Source organism: Chlorocebus sabaeus, chromosome 19 (genome assembly GCF_047675955.1).
Source record: "Chlorocebus sabaeus isolate Y175 chromosome 19, mChlSab1.0.hap1, whole genome shotgun sequence".
NCBI lineage: Eukaryota > Metazoa > Chordata > Mammalia > Primates > Cercopithecidae > Chlorocebus > Chlorocebus sabaeus.
The window spans coordinates 6,493,867-6,510,027 of NC_132922.1; the positions used below are offsets into that span (position 1 = coordinate 6,493,867).

The 16,161-nt window shown below is 55.1% G+C and overlaps 1 protein-coding gene across 1 annotated transcript in view; it reads left to right on the forward strand.

Annotated features, from left to right (window-relative positions):
* The window catches only part of SHISAL1 (shisa like 1), an 86,588-nt gene that overhangs the window by 23,224 nt on the left and 47,203 nt on the right, over positions 1 to 16,161 (forward strand). Inside the window, exons 2-3 of the mRNA XM_073006620.1 lie at positions 6,574 to 6,672; positions 10,571 to 10,784. Of these exons, the coding sequence (XP_072862721.1) occupies positions 6,606 to 6,672; positions 10,571 to 10,784 (281 nt within the window). The 5' untranslated portion in view covers positions 6,574 to 6,605. The remainder of the gene's footprint in view (positions 1 to 6,573; positions 6,673 to 10,570; positions 10,785 to 16,161) is intronic.

The following is a 16,161-nucleotide window of genomic DNA, read 5'->3' on the forward strand; positions in this document are numbered from 1 at the left end:
TGTGTGTGTGTGTGTGTGTGTGTGCTGTGTGTGCGGTGTGTGCGGTGTGTGTGTGCTGTGTGTGTGTGCTGTGTGTGTGTGTGTGTGTGTGTGCTGTGTGTGTGTGTGTGTGTGTGTGTGTGTGCTGTGTGTGCTGTGTGTGCTGTGTGGAGAGAGGCATGCACACAAGTGCTGCCTGTGGGGGTAAACACTCTTATGAGTCGTGGAGACAGGACACAGGAGCAGACCCCGGGGTTTGAGTCCCCTCTCTGAGGCCCGCATTCTCCATCTGCGTGACAGGGAGACTGAGGGTGCGGCATGGGGCTGGGTGGGAAGGGAACAGATGAGGAACGGGGAGCATTGTGCGCCGTGCTCCGCCCGGGGCTTGGGTGCTCTGCAGCTGCTAGCCCCGTCTCCTTGTCTGTACTTGCTGCCCTTCTGCTGGGCCGCTGCCTACCTGCAGGACTGTTGGTGAGGCCCCAGAGAGCCGTGCCCTGTTGAATTGCTAATCTGTGCTAATGCTACCACTGCTAATCATCATGCCTACATAGAATTACGGATCATTATGTAATCTGTTGTCTGTGACCGCCTCCCCCCAGGCGGTAAGGCTCATGGCAGCAGGAATCCCCCATGCCCAACACTGCTGGTCCACAGTAGAGACTCAGGTGATCCCTGAGTGGCGACCAGGAGAGAAACCACTCCCTGAACAGTGGGGTCAGGAGGGAGGGTAACCGGGGCTGCTTGTGGACGAGGTGGCACTTGAGCCAGGTCCCGTGGGCAGGTTCAGTTTAGACATACAAGGTGGGGGGAAAGGGATGTCCAGGGGCAGGATCATCTGGGCAAAGGCCTGGACTCCTGAGTGCCGCCACCAGCCGCTTCATGCCCAGAATGCTGGGCAAGACCCATCCTCACCACAAGGTCAACCTCCCGCCCCGCACGACAGTAGAGTAGGTGGGACGTGTTTAGGGAACCCGCCATGTGTCCTTTGTTCTCCATCCTGTGGGGTTCAGGCCCGAGCGTCGTCCTCGTTTAAGGAGGGCCGTTCCTGGGGCAGAGGTCCCGGTTCTGCCACCCTCAGCTGCCCATGCTCCGTTCTCCCAGCTCTCTCTCGAGTTAGGACACAAACCGGGCAGGCTTCACAGAGTGCTGCTGCCCCGGGTGAACCCCACCCAGCCCCTGCCCTAGCCTCAAGACAGGCCGAGACCACCCTGGGGAGGGGGGAAGTCAGAGTGTCAGAAGCTCACCTGGGGAGTGGGAGAATCACAGCAGGAGAGCTGCCCTGAGAGATGACCGCCCCAGATGAGCCTCCAGGCTGCGGATTTGGAGAGGGGAAGGGTGCTCCTAGCATAGGGGAACGGCATGAGTAAAGGCCCAGAGGCACCACAGACCCAGAGGGCTGAAGCTCCAGGAACAGGGAGGGCAACAGGGCCACAGGGCCAGGCCACAAGGGGCCTCAGGTGAAAGCGCAGCCTTGAACCCAAGAAGTCAGGTAGGTGATTAGGTGGGTACTTGGGAAAGCTGACTCTAGGGGACATAGGGCTTGGGTTGGTGAAAGAGGCAGAGTCAGAGACCGAAGCAGCAAGAAGCACGTGGCCAGGCCTGTCCAAGGCTTTGATGCCTCTCTTCCTTTAGTTGGTGAATTAGTTGCCGGTGTTCATCCCCATTCTAGGGCTGAGGACACTGAGGCTCAGGTGTCACCCCAGGTCACATGGGATGTGGATACAGAAGGTGGAGCCAGGACTTAGCCCCAGGCAGAGGCCTCGAACCCCAAGTCCTGCTGCCATAGACCCAGGCCTGCAATGGGCTGGAGGTGTGCTTGGTCGTGCCCAAAAGTGGGGTGTGGTGAGCTGAGGAGGGGCTGGTGGGAAGCCCCCAATGCTGTGGGGGGTCTCCAGGCGTCAGGCCAGCGTCCAGGCCTGTGGGAGCCTGAGGTCCCAGCCCCGCCCCTCAGGCCCTCTTGCGTCCCGCCCTGCCGAGCCTGGCTGACACAAAAACAGATCCGTTGCTGTTCCTGGTGGGGTTTAATTCATCTTCCCAGCTCTGTTTCTCTTCACGTGCCCTCCTTCCTTTCCTTCCCCAGCCTCACCAAGTTCGGTGTTTAAAAATAATCCTCAAATCTCCGAACAGCAGTCCCAGGCTGACCCAAGGGGTGGCCCGCAGAGATGCATGCCTGACTCGTGATTCTGGCCGTGGTCAAACGAGCGTTCAGGAACGTCCCACTCTGCCAGTATGTTCTTCCAATTGTGTCAGTTTTGTTGTTGGCCACGGACTACCATCTTAGGCAGTTTACCAATTTTCAGAGAAATAGAACCCGGGAGGATAAGTCTAATCTCTGTGGTAAATGTGCTTTCTCGGGGTCCTCGGGAGGCCTCAGAAGCTTTTTCAGTGCCAGGAGGTAGAGTGAACTTTGCTACTGAGTGGCTGTGTGACCTTGGGCAAGTCACTTCACCTCTCTGAGCCTCAGCTTCCCCCTTCTGAGATGGGAGCTTGGTGATCCACCTCCTCAGGCTGACGTGGGGGTCACCTGAGACAGTGCGGTAAATACCAGGGTTCAGCCTGGCGCACCATGAACTCTGCCAGTGTGAGCCAGCCCAGGTTAGCAGCCCCAGGTTACAGGCAGTGCAGGGCCCCACAGGAGGATAGAGGATGGCGGACGCCCTTCCAGGCCTGTTCTTGGGCTGCCGGAGTGATGTCCCACAGACCTCATTTGTGGGGCCTCTCAGGTGATGGTGCCCAGTGGTGTAACATGCCATCATCATCAGAGCTCACTGAGCTCAGGTCCCCTCCGCACACGCCATCATCATCAGAGCTCCCAGATCCTAGTTCCCTCCACACACACCTTCGTCATCACAGCTCTCCGAGCCCTGGTCCCCTCCGCACACCCATCATCATCACAGCTTTCCGAGCCCAGGTCCCCTCCACACACCCATCGTCATCACAGCTCTCCGAGCCCTGGTCCCCTCCACACAGGTCCCCTCCGCACACCCATCACAGCTCTCCGAGCCCAGGTCCCCTCCACACACCCATCGTCATCACAGCTCCCCGAGCTCAGTTCCCCCTCTGCACACCCCACGGAGGGACCCAAGGTGATGGCTTTGGCCTTGTGAACATCGTGCTATTGAACTCGTGGTCCTGAGGCTGGCTGCCTTGTGGAAGCCTGACTGGGATCACAGCAGCTGGCTGGTCCCCAAGGCCCGGAGAGGTTTCCAAAGTAGCTTTCTGACCTAGCTTGGAATGGGGAGGTTGGCTTCTAAGCTTTGCTGTCTCAGATCATTAGAAATGGAATTTTTACTTAGGTAACTTCTCGTGACGCACAGTGGGTTGTTCTTTCTACTGAGGATTCAGCTTTCAGCTCTGGCCCTGAGCTGCCTCGGGGGCCTGGGGAGTAAGGGCAGCCCCTGCCTCCTCATGCAGAAGCCCCTGACCCCTTCATCCAGAGCTCCCCACACGCCCCTAGGGCTTTTGTCTAGCATACAGACTGCAGCTTTGATTGCACATTGACCCATCTCAGGCCAGACAGGGGGGTTGGGGGCACAGCCAGGCCATGGATGCTGAACAGACCCCCAAGGAAAGCCCAGGCTGGATGTGGGACCAGTGCAACCACAGTGTGCTGTGGCAGGGACACCTGCAGTGTGCAAACCCACATGACCACGGGGTGTGCCTCAGCGCCCAAGGCTGGTGTCCCGCAGGGCTGGAATTCCCACCCCGTCCATGGAACTCCTAAGTCCCAGCCCCCGGCTTCAGGCTGCACACCGTCCTTTCCTAGAACCACATTGTCTCACAGCACATCTGTGTAGTGTGCGTTCATCTCTGGAACCATCCCCCAGGAGCATAAAGGCCTCTCCAGCTGTGGACCCTGGGTCTGGGAAGGCAGAGGTGGGGGTCTGCTCAGCAGATCGGGGGCTGAGGGCCAACCCTGGCCAGGACCCTCATGACCTAGTAGAAGAGGTTCTGGGAAGAATCGCATAACAGGAAACTGCTGGGCACCCTTGCCTGTGCTCCCTGAGGGCAGGGACTCACCTTTTCTGTGTTCCTAGAGCCCATCCCAGGGTCTGACCCCGAGTGCAGGTCAGCAAGTGGGTGTTGAGAGAATGAGTGAATGAATAAATGAATTAACACATGAATGAAGGAAGAGGTGGAAAACTCTAGGCCTCAGCAGCGGAGGGGCAAACTTTTTCCAGCTGATAGAATCATGGCAGGCTTCCTGGAGGAGGTCATACTGGAGCAGCTTTTAAAGTGGTGCAGGATTTGGACTCCTAGGGGTGAAGGGAGGGTACCCCCCAGTGGTGAGCAGCAGCCCCCCAACATCAGCCAGTACACTCAGGGCTTTGTAGGGAGTTGGAGCAGCAGGAGCAGGGGCCAGGCCTGTGGCTGAGGCAGATCCTCCTCATTCACTCAACAAACCTACCAGCTCTTAGAGCTGAGCCCCAGCCACAGAAGTGGGGCAGCCCCACCCTACGAGGGCCAGAGGAGCTGGAGTCTGGGGACCTGTTTCAACTCTCATTGGGCCTTGGCATCCCCATCTGTAGAATGGAGCATGGGAGAGGCATCTCAGAGGTCCCATCACTCTCCACTCCCGCGGCTCATTTTCCAGGGCTGATCCATAGGACTCCACAGGAGAAATCCATTCCTGAGCACTCCCGGATGCTTGACCCGGGCTCATCCTCCCAGGGGGGCCTGAAGGAGGCTGGGAGGAGGCCCAGGCTCAGAGCCATTAAGCAGCTTACAGCCCCCGGGGATGAGCAGAGCAGTGGTGGGAGCAGAGAGACCTGTGGGTAGATGGGAGGGGCCCCTCCCCAGAGGAAGAGATGAGTAAGCTTGAGTAAGCTTAGTGTTAGGGGCCTGCGTTCTAGTGGCATTTTACAATCCTGACAGTCCCTTCCCTTGTTCTGGCAAACCAGACTTCACAAGGTCAGCACCTGACGTCCCAGCTCCCACCACGATGCCCATGCTACAGGGGAGGACACCAAGGCTGCAGAAGCAGGACCCGGGCCAGGACCAGGCCATGAGCACTGTGCGTTTGGCCTTAAGTTTTGTCCCGTCTCCTCACTCCGAAGTCTCCAACCTCTGGGAGGCCTGAGTGGCTTTCCCTTCTGCCTGCCCTGAGCCCTAACTCTGCCCCAAGTAAAGCAGCATTCGGAGCTGCCCTGGGACCCAGGTTGGTGTCCCCTCTGCTCTCCCTGACCAGGCTGTGAGCTCTGGAGGGCAAGGCAGCCGCCGGCTGGCTCCTGGGGCCCAGAGCAGGTGCCAGGACAGTCTGGGCAAGCAGAGGGGCTTGTTTCTTTGGGCTGCGCATTGTCTTCCACCATCTCGTCTTTCAGAAATGTGTGGTCTGATAACAGATCCCTGCACTGTGTATTCAACTCTGAAACCATCCTCCCGGGGGATGGAGGGAGGGCCTCACCTGGCGTGGACAGAATGGAGCGGGCAGGGAGTCTGCTCTGCAGATGGCGGAGGTGGGGCTGGGGGATGGGAGGGTGGCTCAGCCAGGCCAGGAGGTCCTCAGGGTCTCCCACCTGGGTGGGATTCAGGGCTCTCCAGGCCCACCATCCTCACATCAGACCCCGCCCCCAGGTATGCAGGTGAGCTTCCTCGTGTGGACCCAACCCAGCCTTTCCTGGGAGCAGGCTGCACGTGAGAGGCTGTACCCATGAAACACTCACTCCTCATCCCCCTCCCCTGAGCCCCTGGCACCTTCCATTCTGCTTTTGACCCGATGACAAATCCCCTGTGAGTGGGACTCCTCTAGGGACCCTGTGTAGGTGGAATCTTGTGGTCTGTGTTCTTCTGTGCCTCGCCGAGTTCATGAGCATAATTCCCTCTGGGACGCCCCTGCTGTAGCATGTGTCGTAGTTTCCCTCCTTTTTTGGGGAGTAATGTGCATTGTGTGACGGGCCACCCATCCGTCCCCCGATGGGCACATGGGTTGCCTCCACCTTTTGACTAAGGATGCTGCTGGGAACATGGGTGTGTGTATGTATCTGTTCGAGTCCCTGTTTTCTGCGCCTCAGGATATGTACTCAGAAGCTCAGAGCGTTTTAAACATTCATTTGTTTGCGTGTTGTCAGCCTTCCTGAGTAGAACACAGGGGCTCCAGGGAGGAACTGTTTCTATTTCATGCAGTGCTGTGTGCCTCGTGCCTGAGAAGCTGCCTGGCTCCGTGCATACTTGTGGAGGGGTTCATGGAAGTCACCATTAACCCCTCCACCTTAGCGACACAGTGGGGGACCTGGGTCCTGTAAGCTCCTCGAGGTGGCCGAGCCAGGCTGGGCATCCTCAGTCCTGCAACTCTGGCACCTGCCCACCAGCATCTGCCTGCCGGTCATTTCCACCACCTGAGCCATCCGTCCTCCTTTGATTAAGTCTCATTTTGCCATGAAAAGAAAAGGAGGTGACAGTTGGCTTGTGGGGGAAGGTCATTCATTCCAGAAAGGAAATTGGATAGCGGCGTCTCCATCGTCCACACACGGCCTCTACTCCCGACAAACTCGCTCTCCTGCCCACTGCCCGCCTGCCCGTCCCCCGCCGTGGGCAGCAAAGCTGGTGTCAGGCAAGACAGCCTACACCCAGCCTCTCCTGGCTCTCATTAAACAGGCAGCTCTGGACGGATCAATGCAAGCCAAACGATGACCAGTTGTGGCCAGCAGTCCTTGAACGTGCTCGCCGTCCTCTTCTCGTTGCTGTTTTCTGCAGGTAAAACCTCCATGGATGCTGGGGGTGGGGGCGGCATGAGGGGGTGTGGTCTCTTCCTGAGGTTCGTGCTGGCCCATCTGGGGTTCTGGGGACACACAGGGGCTTGCCATTTGTCCTTCACCTTACTGGCACCCCTCTGGCGAGCAGCTAATGTTGGTTGCTGTGTGGCTGGTCTCTGTCTGTCTCTGTCTCTCTGTCTCTGTCTTTCTCTCTGCTCTGCACCGCAGCCCTGGGACTTCCCATGGGAGCTCAGGTGGCTGCCAGCAGCCCTGGGAGAAACCCTGACTCGCATTCTGTCCTTCTCCCCTGCAAGACAAAGTTAGGCAGTGTCCCAGCCATCCCATCTTACAGATGAGGAAACTGAGGCTTGGAGAGGGACCTGACTCACCTGGGACAAGGCAGTTAGCAGATTCCAGCCCAACCAGCCTCCTGGGCTGTCCCTGGGAGCCCAGCTTAGGTCACAGGTGGGCTCCTGCTCTCCCAAGTTCAAGGATGGGCACAAACTAAGTCCTCTGCTCCTCCCAGCTAGAGCTGAGAGCCCCGGTTCAAGGGCAGCCCTGCTCCCCAGCCCAGGCCTGCTCCCAGCAAGGAGCCCCGCCCTGGCTCTCCGGCTTCCTCTCCCTGGGTCTTTCTGTGTCTCTGGGACTCTGTCTCTTGGTGTCTCCTTGTCTATCTCTCTGTCTGTCTCTGTCTCTCTGTGTCTCTGTCTGTCTCTATCTCTCTGTCTCTATCTCTCTCTGTCTCTGTGTGTCTGTCTCTGTATCTCTGTATCTCTCTCTCTCTGTTTCTCTCTGCCTTTGTCTCTGTCTGTCTCTGTCTTTCTGTGTCTCTGTGTGTGTCTCTATCTCTCTGTCTTTGTCTCTGTCTCTCTGTGTCTCTGTGTCTGTCTCTGTCTGCCTCTGTCTTTTTCTGTCTCTTTCTGTCTCTGTCTTTGTGTCTCTGTCTGTCTCTGTCTCTCTGTCTTTCTCTGACTCTGTCTTTCTCTGACTCTGTCTTTCTGTCTCTGTTTCTATCTCTCTGTCTCTGTCACTGTGTCTCTCTCTACCTCCTCATGCCTGCATGCTCTCACAGGGTCACTGACACCGGCCTGGTGGTTTTCAGCCCCTGCCCCTTTGCGGGGGGCAGCTCAGAGGGAGGCTATGAAGGTGTCTGGGGGTGCTTGGCAGGGCTCCCCAAACAGCAAAGCCAAAGCCACACTCAGGCCAGGGGTCTGGGGGCCCCCCAGCTGCTCTCCCCACCCTAGATGCTTTCCCTGCTTTGGCTCACCTGGTCCTCACCGCCCCTGGAGGATGGACCCACTCTGCCCATTTTACAAATGAGGAAGGTGAGATGCTCAGAAGGAAGGTGGCCTCCCTGAGGTCACCCCTTCAGGGGAGGGGCCAGCCGGTGAATGAAGGCGAAGGGGAGGGGCCAGCCGGTGAATGAGGGTGAAGGGGAGGGGCCAGCCGGTGAGTGAGGGCCATCCAGATGCAGGAGTTACGTGGAGCGGTGCACACAGGGGTGCATTCATGGTTGAGGCTTGGGGGCCCAAAATGCAGCTCTCTCCAGGTTCGCTCATGGTTGAGGCTTGGAGGTCCGAAATGCAGCTCTCTCCTTCACATCCCTGCTCTGCTGGGGCCTCCTAACAGGGTGTCCTTCGGCCTGCAGTCACACCGTGCCCCAGAGCAGAAGCCCAAGGATGCTGCCCTTTACTGCCCCTAGTGCCCCTAGTGCACGCACAGCCTCTTTCTCTAGGTGGGGGCTGCGCCTTGCTGTTTATGCTCCCAGGAGCCCCCAACCCCCCTTGGAGACCATGAGTCTTTCATCAGTGAGGGGAGGAGGTGAGAGAGTTCACGATGGCCCAGGCAGCCTCATGCCAGGACTCCCACCCGTTCGTCCTGGCTCCCAGCCCAGGGCTCTGTTGGCTCTGGGGAGGCCTCATCATTACCAAATAACCAAAGCCTGTGGCGCTGACTGCCCAGCCGTGGCCGGGTGAGCTGGGTGCTGGTAATGGGCAGGACCCTTCCACATCCCCTAATCTCACTGAGCCTGCCCTCCCCAGCCCCCCATCTCTGCATATCAGGCTCCTCCCAGTTCCTAGAGGCCCAGCTCAAAGGCCACCTCCTCCATGCTGCCCTACCACTCTCTCCCTTCCCTCCCTGAGTCCTGTGGTAGCCTCACAGGCTGGTCCCACCTGAGCTAGACTTTCTGACCAGCAGCATGAGTGTTCTGGTCCCTCCCCAGATGCCCACACACTGAGCGTGAGCAGGGCCTCCTCACTGACCTGGGCAGTGACCCAGACAGTGTCCGGAACTGGCCAGCTGCCTCTGCCCCTTGCTTCTAGGCCACTGGGTCCCAAACCCAAGGCCATCAGCATCCCCTGGAGGGCTTGCCAGGACAGATGGCGGGGCCTACCCCAGAACTTCTGATGCAGAAGCCCAGGGGCCTGAGAATCTGCATTTCTGACAGTCCCTCCAGGGATGCCCTCGAGGCCAATCAGGGGCCACACTTTGGGAACTGCTGCTCTGAGGCACAGTTTTCTCCTCTGTACGATGGAAATAAATGAGATGGAGTGAGACAGTTGTCTAGTTGGGGCTCCCTTAATAACCTCCACATCCCAGAGGGGGTCTTGTTCTTTCTTAAGGTTGAGGATGAGAAGGGGGCCTGGAGAGCTCCCCTGGCTCCCAAAAAGCTGAGACCTTTCTCTCACAGTGGTCTTGCCCATCTCCACAGAAGAGGGTGCTGTCTTTGGGGGAAGGGGCATGGAATTTCATGTCCCCCACCCCCAGGCAGCCTCAGCACCCCGGTGCATGAAGGCCGCCTGCCCACCTGCCAGCCCAGCCCCGCTGGGACTCCCCTGCAGCAGCCCTGGGTGGGCAGGCGGGGAGCTGTGTGGGCTGCAGTCTAATAACCTCTCAGCAGACACAGAGCTTTCAATGAGCTGGAGGAGCTCCTGCAAAACCACTGCCTTTGTGGTTGAAGGAATGTATTCAGTCAGCAAAGCCCCTTTCAGTGATACAAATTAGATACAACGATCTCTTTTATGAAGATACTAATTAAGCCTGAGACAGTGGGCTCTAGGTTTTTTCCATTGTTATATTTGTTCAGACTTTCAATCCTGTTTATCACCATCGGCAAGACTCGTAAATACCATCCTGGGTTTGCAGTAGCATTGGTGGCTGAGCAGAGGGGTGGGAGGGTTCCAGGCCAGGGCGAAGCTACCACCATGAGGTGGGGGTGACTGAGGCAGGCCCTTGGGGACCTTGGGACCTAGGGTACTAGTTTAGTAGAAACCAAGGAACAGAGGGCCCGCTGTTTTTGACACAAGAGGCACCCAAGAGGTCCTTGCACCTATGCCAGCCACCACCCAGGCCAGCCTGGGCTTAGCAACAGGTCCACCATGGCCCACCTGGGAACAAAGAGCTAGCGATACAAGACTGGAGAGGGCCCCAGACTTTGAATCCAGGTCTGAGTTCCATTCCTGCCCCTCCAACACTTTTCAGCTCGGGCAAGTCACCTATGGTCTCTGAGCCTCAGTTTCTCCATCTGTAAAGTGGGATCTCAAACTGGCTTGGCTGTGTGAGTTAAATGAGATGGGTCTGTGAAGCACACAGTAGTTGCTCAGTTAAGGCTGATTTTCTAATTGAGTGGCTGCTGCATGTCAAGCATGTTCACCAAGGCAGGAGAGCCAGCCCTGCCTTCCAGGACCCCCCCAGTCTGGGTGACACAGAGAGTGTAACCAGGGCTGGGAGGCTGGGGGTAATGGGGACCCGTAGGTGAGGTTCACAGTGGACCACAAAGGCGTCCAGGGAAGGGAAGAAGCAAGCAGGACCCGAGAAGAGGCCAGCCAGTTCCCCTACCTCTTGGCACCCATGGACTGGCAAGGGACCCCTCTGAGCCTGGTGACTCTGTCTTCCAGTCTTGTCTGCACATTTCCGGGTCTGTGAACCGTACACAGACCACAAAGGCCGCTACCACTTCGGCTTCCACTGCCCCCGGCTCTCGGACAACAAGACCTTCATCCTCTGTTGTCACCATAACAACACGGTCTTCAAATACTGCTGCAACGAGACGGAGTTCCAGGCGGTGATGCAGGCAAACCTCACGGCCAGCTCTGAGGGTTACATGCACAAGTGAGTACCACACTGGGGGTGCAACCCCACTGCCTCAGGCTCCAGGCAAGGCAACCTGCCTCCCAAAATCCTGTCCCCTGGGGAGGCAGTCGGGTAACCACTATAAGGTTGGGTGAGCCTGGAAGGAGTCTGGGAGAGTCTTTGAATGACCAGGGCTTTTGGCCCATTGTGCCTTCTAAGCTTCAGCCTTCTCATCTGAGAAATGGACACAGAGGCTGGGCGCAGTGGCTCACACCTATAATCCCAGCACTTTGGGAGAATGAGGTGGGTGGATCACCTGAGGTCAGGAGTTTGAGACCAGCCTGGCCAACATGGTGAAACCCCATCTCTACTAAAAATACAAAAATTAGCTGGGTGTGGTAGCAGGTGCCTGCAATCCCAGCTACTCAGGAGGCTGAGGCAGGAGAATCACTTGAATCCAGGAGGCGGAGGTTGCAGTGAGCAGAGATGGTGCCATTGTACTCCAGCCTGGGTGACAAGAAAAAGAAAAGAAAAGAAAGAGGGAGGGAAGGAGGGAGGGAGGGAGGGAGGGACAGAGAATATTCACTTTGCAGGGTTATCACATAAGCTAAGTGAGGTTAAGGATGTGGAAAGCTTTCAGGTGTAGAAGGCGCCTGGGCCTGTAATCCACTGGGTTCCTTCCTTCATTTTTCATTAATTTAACAAATACTGATTGACACCATTGACCCAGAGATTAATCCCATGCAGTTCTTTTCCTTAAGGTGATTAAAATATGTTTGGATCAGGGGTCTGATGGAGGGGAGCACAGGAGTGGAGAAAGAGAGAGTTTGCTGGTAGAAAAGCAATGAGAACATGCTACGTAGAGTCAAGTAGTTTCAAAACAGCATGCATTTCTCTATTTTGAGTGAAGCTGGCCATCTTTTCACATGCCTGAGAGACATTTGTATTTCTCTTACTGTGAGCTAGCCGTTTATGTCTTTTGTCATTCTTCTATTGAATTTTTGGTCTTTTTCTTATTTATGGGTGCTTTTCACATATGAAAGAAATATGAGTTGCAAACATCTTCCCATCTTCTCTTTGTTGAATGTTTCCATACAAATGTTTCTTCAGTGTGACTTTGACTTTATAATGCTTTTCCTCATGCTTAGTTTTTGTTATGTAATCATATTTTATCATTTTTTTTTCTTTTATGGCTTCTGGCTTTTGCATCATGTTAAGAAAGACTTTTCCTGCTCTGAGGTCATTAAAAATGCCACCATGTTTTCTCCTAATTATTTTACTTTTTAATATTTTGTCTTTAAGTAGTTGAACTATCTAGAATTCACTCTGATGAAAGTGTTAAAGTAGAAATTAAACTTTATTATTCTTTTTTCAAAATGGGTAGCTGGTTATTCCAACACCATTTATTAAATTGGCCATCTCTTTTCCCCCGATATGAAATGCAAACTTACTAAATACCTTAATATACTAAATCTGAGTATTGAGGTAGGGTGTGATATGCACTGGGCTTCTGTTGTTGTGGTTATACACTAGTACCTCACTGTGTTAACCACTGTGACTTTTAATATATTTTAATGTCTTAGTGGGCTCCTGCTGGAACTTCTGTCATACAAACTTTAGAATTAGCTATGTAGTAACCTTACCTCCCCCCCAAAAAATCCAGTTAGTATATTTTATTGAGATTGTATTGAATTTGTAGGTTAATCCAAGGATTGACTTTTTATGATGTTGAACATTTCCATACAAATGTCTTTCCATTTGTTCAAATTTTCTTTCATAGCATTTTAGAGTTTTCTTCATATAGATATTAGACATATTTTGCATTTATTTTGAGTTATTTCTTTTTATGTTGCTATTGGGTCTTTCCTTCCAGTATATCCTCTGAGTATTGTTAAAAGCAATGATTTTGAGATAGGAATTTTGATAAAAGCAATGATTTTGAGATAGGAATTTTGCATTCAGCCACCTTACTGAAATTTCTTATTTTTTTTTTCAGTTGTTTCTCTTAGGTTTCCAATTATTCCACTTGTAAACAATGATAATTTTATTGCCCTACCTTGCCATTTTTGTGCCTCACTTCTTTTTCTTGTCCAATTGTGTTGGCTAGTGCCTCTAAAAGAGTCTTTAGAATTGTCAGGCTTCTTATCTTCTTCTGATTTTAATGTGATGCTTCAAATTATTTTCCCAATAAGCATGAGGCTGAGTTTGGGGGAAGATGTCTTTTTTCATGATAAGGAAAAATCTTTTTGAAAGGGGCGTTTGTTGAAGGGAGGGGGTGGGTTGCGAGTGTGAGCTTCGATCTCTGTCTGATGTTGGGGCTGAAGGACTTTGCCACCGTGCTGCATTCACTCAGGGGGAAGCCGCCTGTTCCAAATCTCCCCACCTCCCACCTAGGCCAGCTCCCCAGCCTTTTCCTTCCTCAAACGCACGGGTGCTTCCCCTGAATCTCTCGCCATCTGCTCAGCCCTTAGAATAATTCTGTGTGTGAAGTCACTCAGCAAGCCCTGTCCATCATATCAGGGCTGGAATCAGGTCTGGGATTTGACCCAAGCCTTGTATAAGACAAGGAACGGATTCCCTGAGAGAGGAGGGTAGTGCCAGGACTGGGGTGAGGACCCTGTCATGCTGCAAGTTCTGGCTGAATGCCAGACAAGGCTTGGCAACACATCCAGACTTCTCCAAGGTCTGGTGACTGGTGTCTGGGATCCTCATTTTGAAGCCCACAAGTTTCTATAATCTGCATATTTGCACAGGATTTCACACGGAACACTCCACTCCAGCAGCGCAGGGGGTCCTGGCGGCTGCTGACGAAGAGTTGGGCTGCAGAATGAAGGCCTTCCCCTGGGGAGAATGGGAGTATTGCGGCTCAGAATTTTAACTTATGTTTTTAATCTTTAGCCCTAGAAAGTGTTTATGGAGCACATAATGTAGCTGAGTCTCTGTGCTCAACCTCATGCCACTGCAGCTACCTGGCAGCCCATCCTCAGCCCATTTTACAGATCAGGAAGGGGAGGCACAGAGTAGTTGAGTCACTTGCCTGATGAAGGCAGTGGTTAGTGGTGGAGCAAGCAGCCAACCCAGATGGTCTGGAATCACTTTAGTCATTCTGGAGCTTCTACCCACAGAGGCAGATCCTACTGAGGAGAGACCACCTGAGCAGGGATCCCAGCACCACTGGCATTTGGGGCCAGGTCATCCTCCATGGGTGGCCCACTCTGTGCATTGTGGGATGTTTAGTAGCATCCCAATGGCCTCCACTGAACCAGTGCACCTCCTCCCCACCACCCCAGTGATAACCGGCAGTGACTCCTGATAGTGCCAAATGTGGGGGCACAGAATCATCTCCAGTTAAGCTGCTGCCCTGGGGAGATCCCAGCCCTTGTCATTCTCCAGCGATCTTCTCGTCACCTTCCCTCTCCATAGCTGTGAGTGTGGAGCCCACACAGAGGAGGACGCAGCTCCTGCTCCTCCCCCAGGCCTCTCCTGTCATAGATGTTCCTGCAGAGGGAGGCGTGGTACTTGATTCTTGAGATCTGACAGTGTTTAAGAAGGTGGGAGCCCCACAGCCTGGAGGAAGGAGCACTTTTGGGCAGAATTCTCTATAGCCCAGTGGAAGAGCAAGGGGAACCAGGGGAGAAACAGCTGGTGAGGGCAGAGGGTCCTGTCTAGCCTGGGGGGTACAGTACATAGACTTTCTTCTGAGGCCATCAAGGGCCCCTGGAGGGTTTTATCTGGCTTTGTGCTGCATGGGCCGTGCCTGAGATAAGGCCCCAGAGGACCTAGGGTGTCTGCAGGAGCAGGACCCATGAGGGTGGCCTAGGCCAGACCTGGACCCCACTGAGGGGAGATCAAGAACTCGGGTGGGCCATGGAAGCCTCTTCCCAGCTGCCCAGTTTCAAGAACCTTGGGGAGAGGACCCAAGCCCAGGGAGCTGAAGTAGGGCCTGGTGTCCAGGTGGGGCTGGACTGGTGGCAGAGGATGACCTGAGGATGAGCGTTGGGGCGCAGGATGCAGGGCTGAAGTCCCGGGTCATTGAATGGGTAGGAGGGGGCCTATGTGTGCAAGGGGACCCAGATAGAGTCCACCTCTGTGCCTGCCCTGTGCTTTGGGGCTCTGGCTACACGATATCACAGGCTCCTCTAGGCAAGACACATATGGTGCCCATTAATCCTCACCATGGGAGGAAGAAGGGGCTGGGGCCCAGGCTGGGGAAGTCACCTGTCCCAGACCACATGGGTGATAACAACTGGTGTCAAGATCTGAGGGGCTCTTGAGCCCTGGTTCTGCCACCCCTTGGTGCATCTAGAAGGCCAGGACTTGTGTGTCATTGGGGACTGCACCAGATCCCAGCTAAGAGGCTGTATGTTCCAGTATCCTAGACAGATTAGCACTCCCCAGCAGCCAGTCTAGATGGACCAGGCCAATGTGACTCCCGGGAGGGGCTTTATGCAGATGTGAGAGCTCCTGGCCCTCCCCCATCGCCCCTCCTCCCCCACCCCCGCCCCTCCACAGCCCTCCCTGCTGGCGAATCAGCCAGAAGGCGGGGCTGGTGACAGGGAAAAGGAGAGCGCTTCTGATGACTTATTTATTTGTATTTTTCTGGAGGAACAGAATGGTTTGTTTTGGTTCTGGCTGCCTGGCAGGAAGGCAGAGCGAGAGGAAGCAGCTTCGCCAAGCCCACCACCACGGCGAGATGCCCGCTTCCAGCCACGTGGGCCATAGAGAGACTGCAGAGAGAGGGGTGGGGCAGAGGCCCGGACATGGTGAGACGCGTACTGCACTCCTTCCCGTGCCAGGGCACCGCCAGACACCAGCAGTGGCGACTCAGGCCCAGGTCCCTGAACGATCTGTGGAAGCCTCTGTGTGGGGGTCGTGGTGGGCCAGGGCGTGCAGGGGATGTGGTCAGTTCTCTCTGGGGACAGGGAAAGTCTATCTGGAGGAGGTGGCTGGGAGTGGCATCTCCCACAATGCATGGGTGTTCCTTCACCAGGCAGGTGGGCCGCAGCGGGTGGGAGGTGGGGAGGGACTCTAGGAAGACAGAACAGTGCACCCAAAGGCCTCAGCATGTGCAGGCATGGACTGTTGTCCCTCCCTTGTCCATGTGTGAAACCTCTGACCCCCAAAGCTTTGCCCTTCCCCAGGGGAAGGAAGTGAATGAACACTTACGAGGACTTCCTCCAACACAAGGGGCCTGACTCACGCTGACACCCTCGATCTGTTATCTGTGAAGGACCTTCCATTAGCCCCGTTCACTAGAGCTGAGGCTCAGAGAGGGTGAAGGTCTGCCTGCAGCCACACAGCACACAGGGGACACAGCAGGGTTTGAGTGAGCCGTATCGGTCATCCTGGGCTTAGTTATGCCGAGGGGAGGAGCACCCTCAAAGGCCCCGGGAGCTTGAGAAGCAAAGGCTTCCTT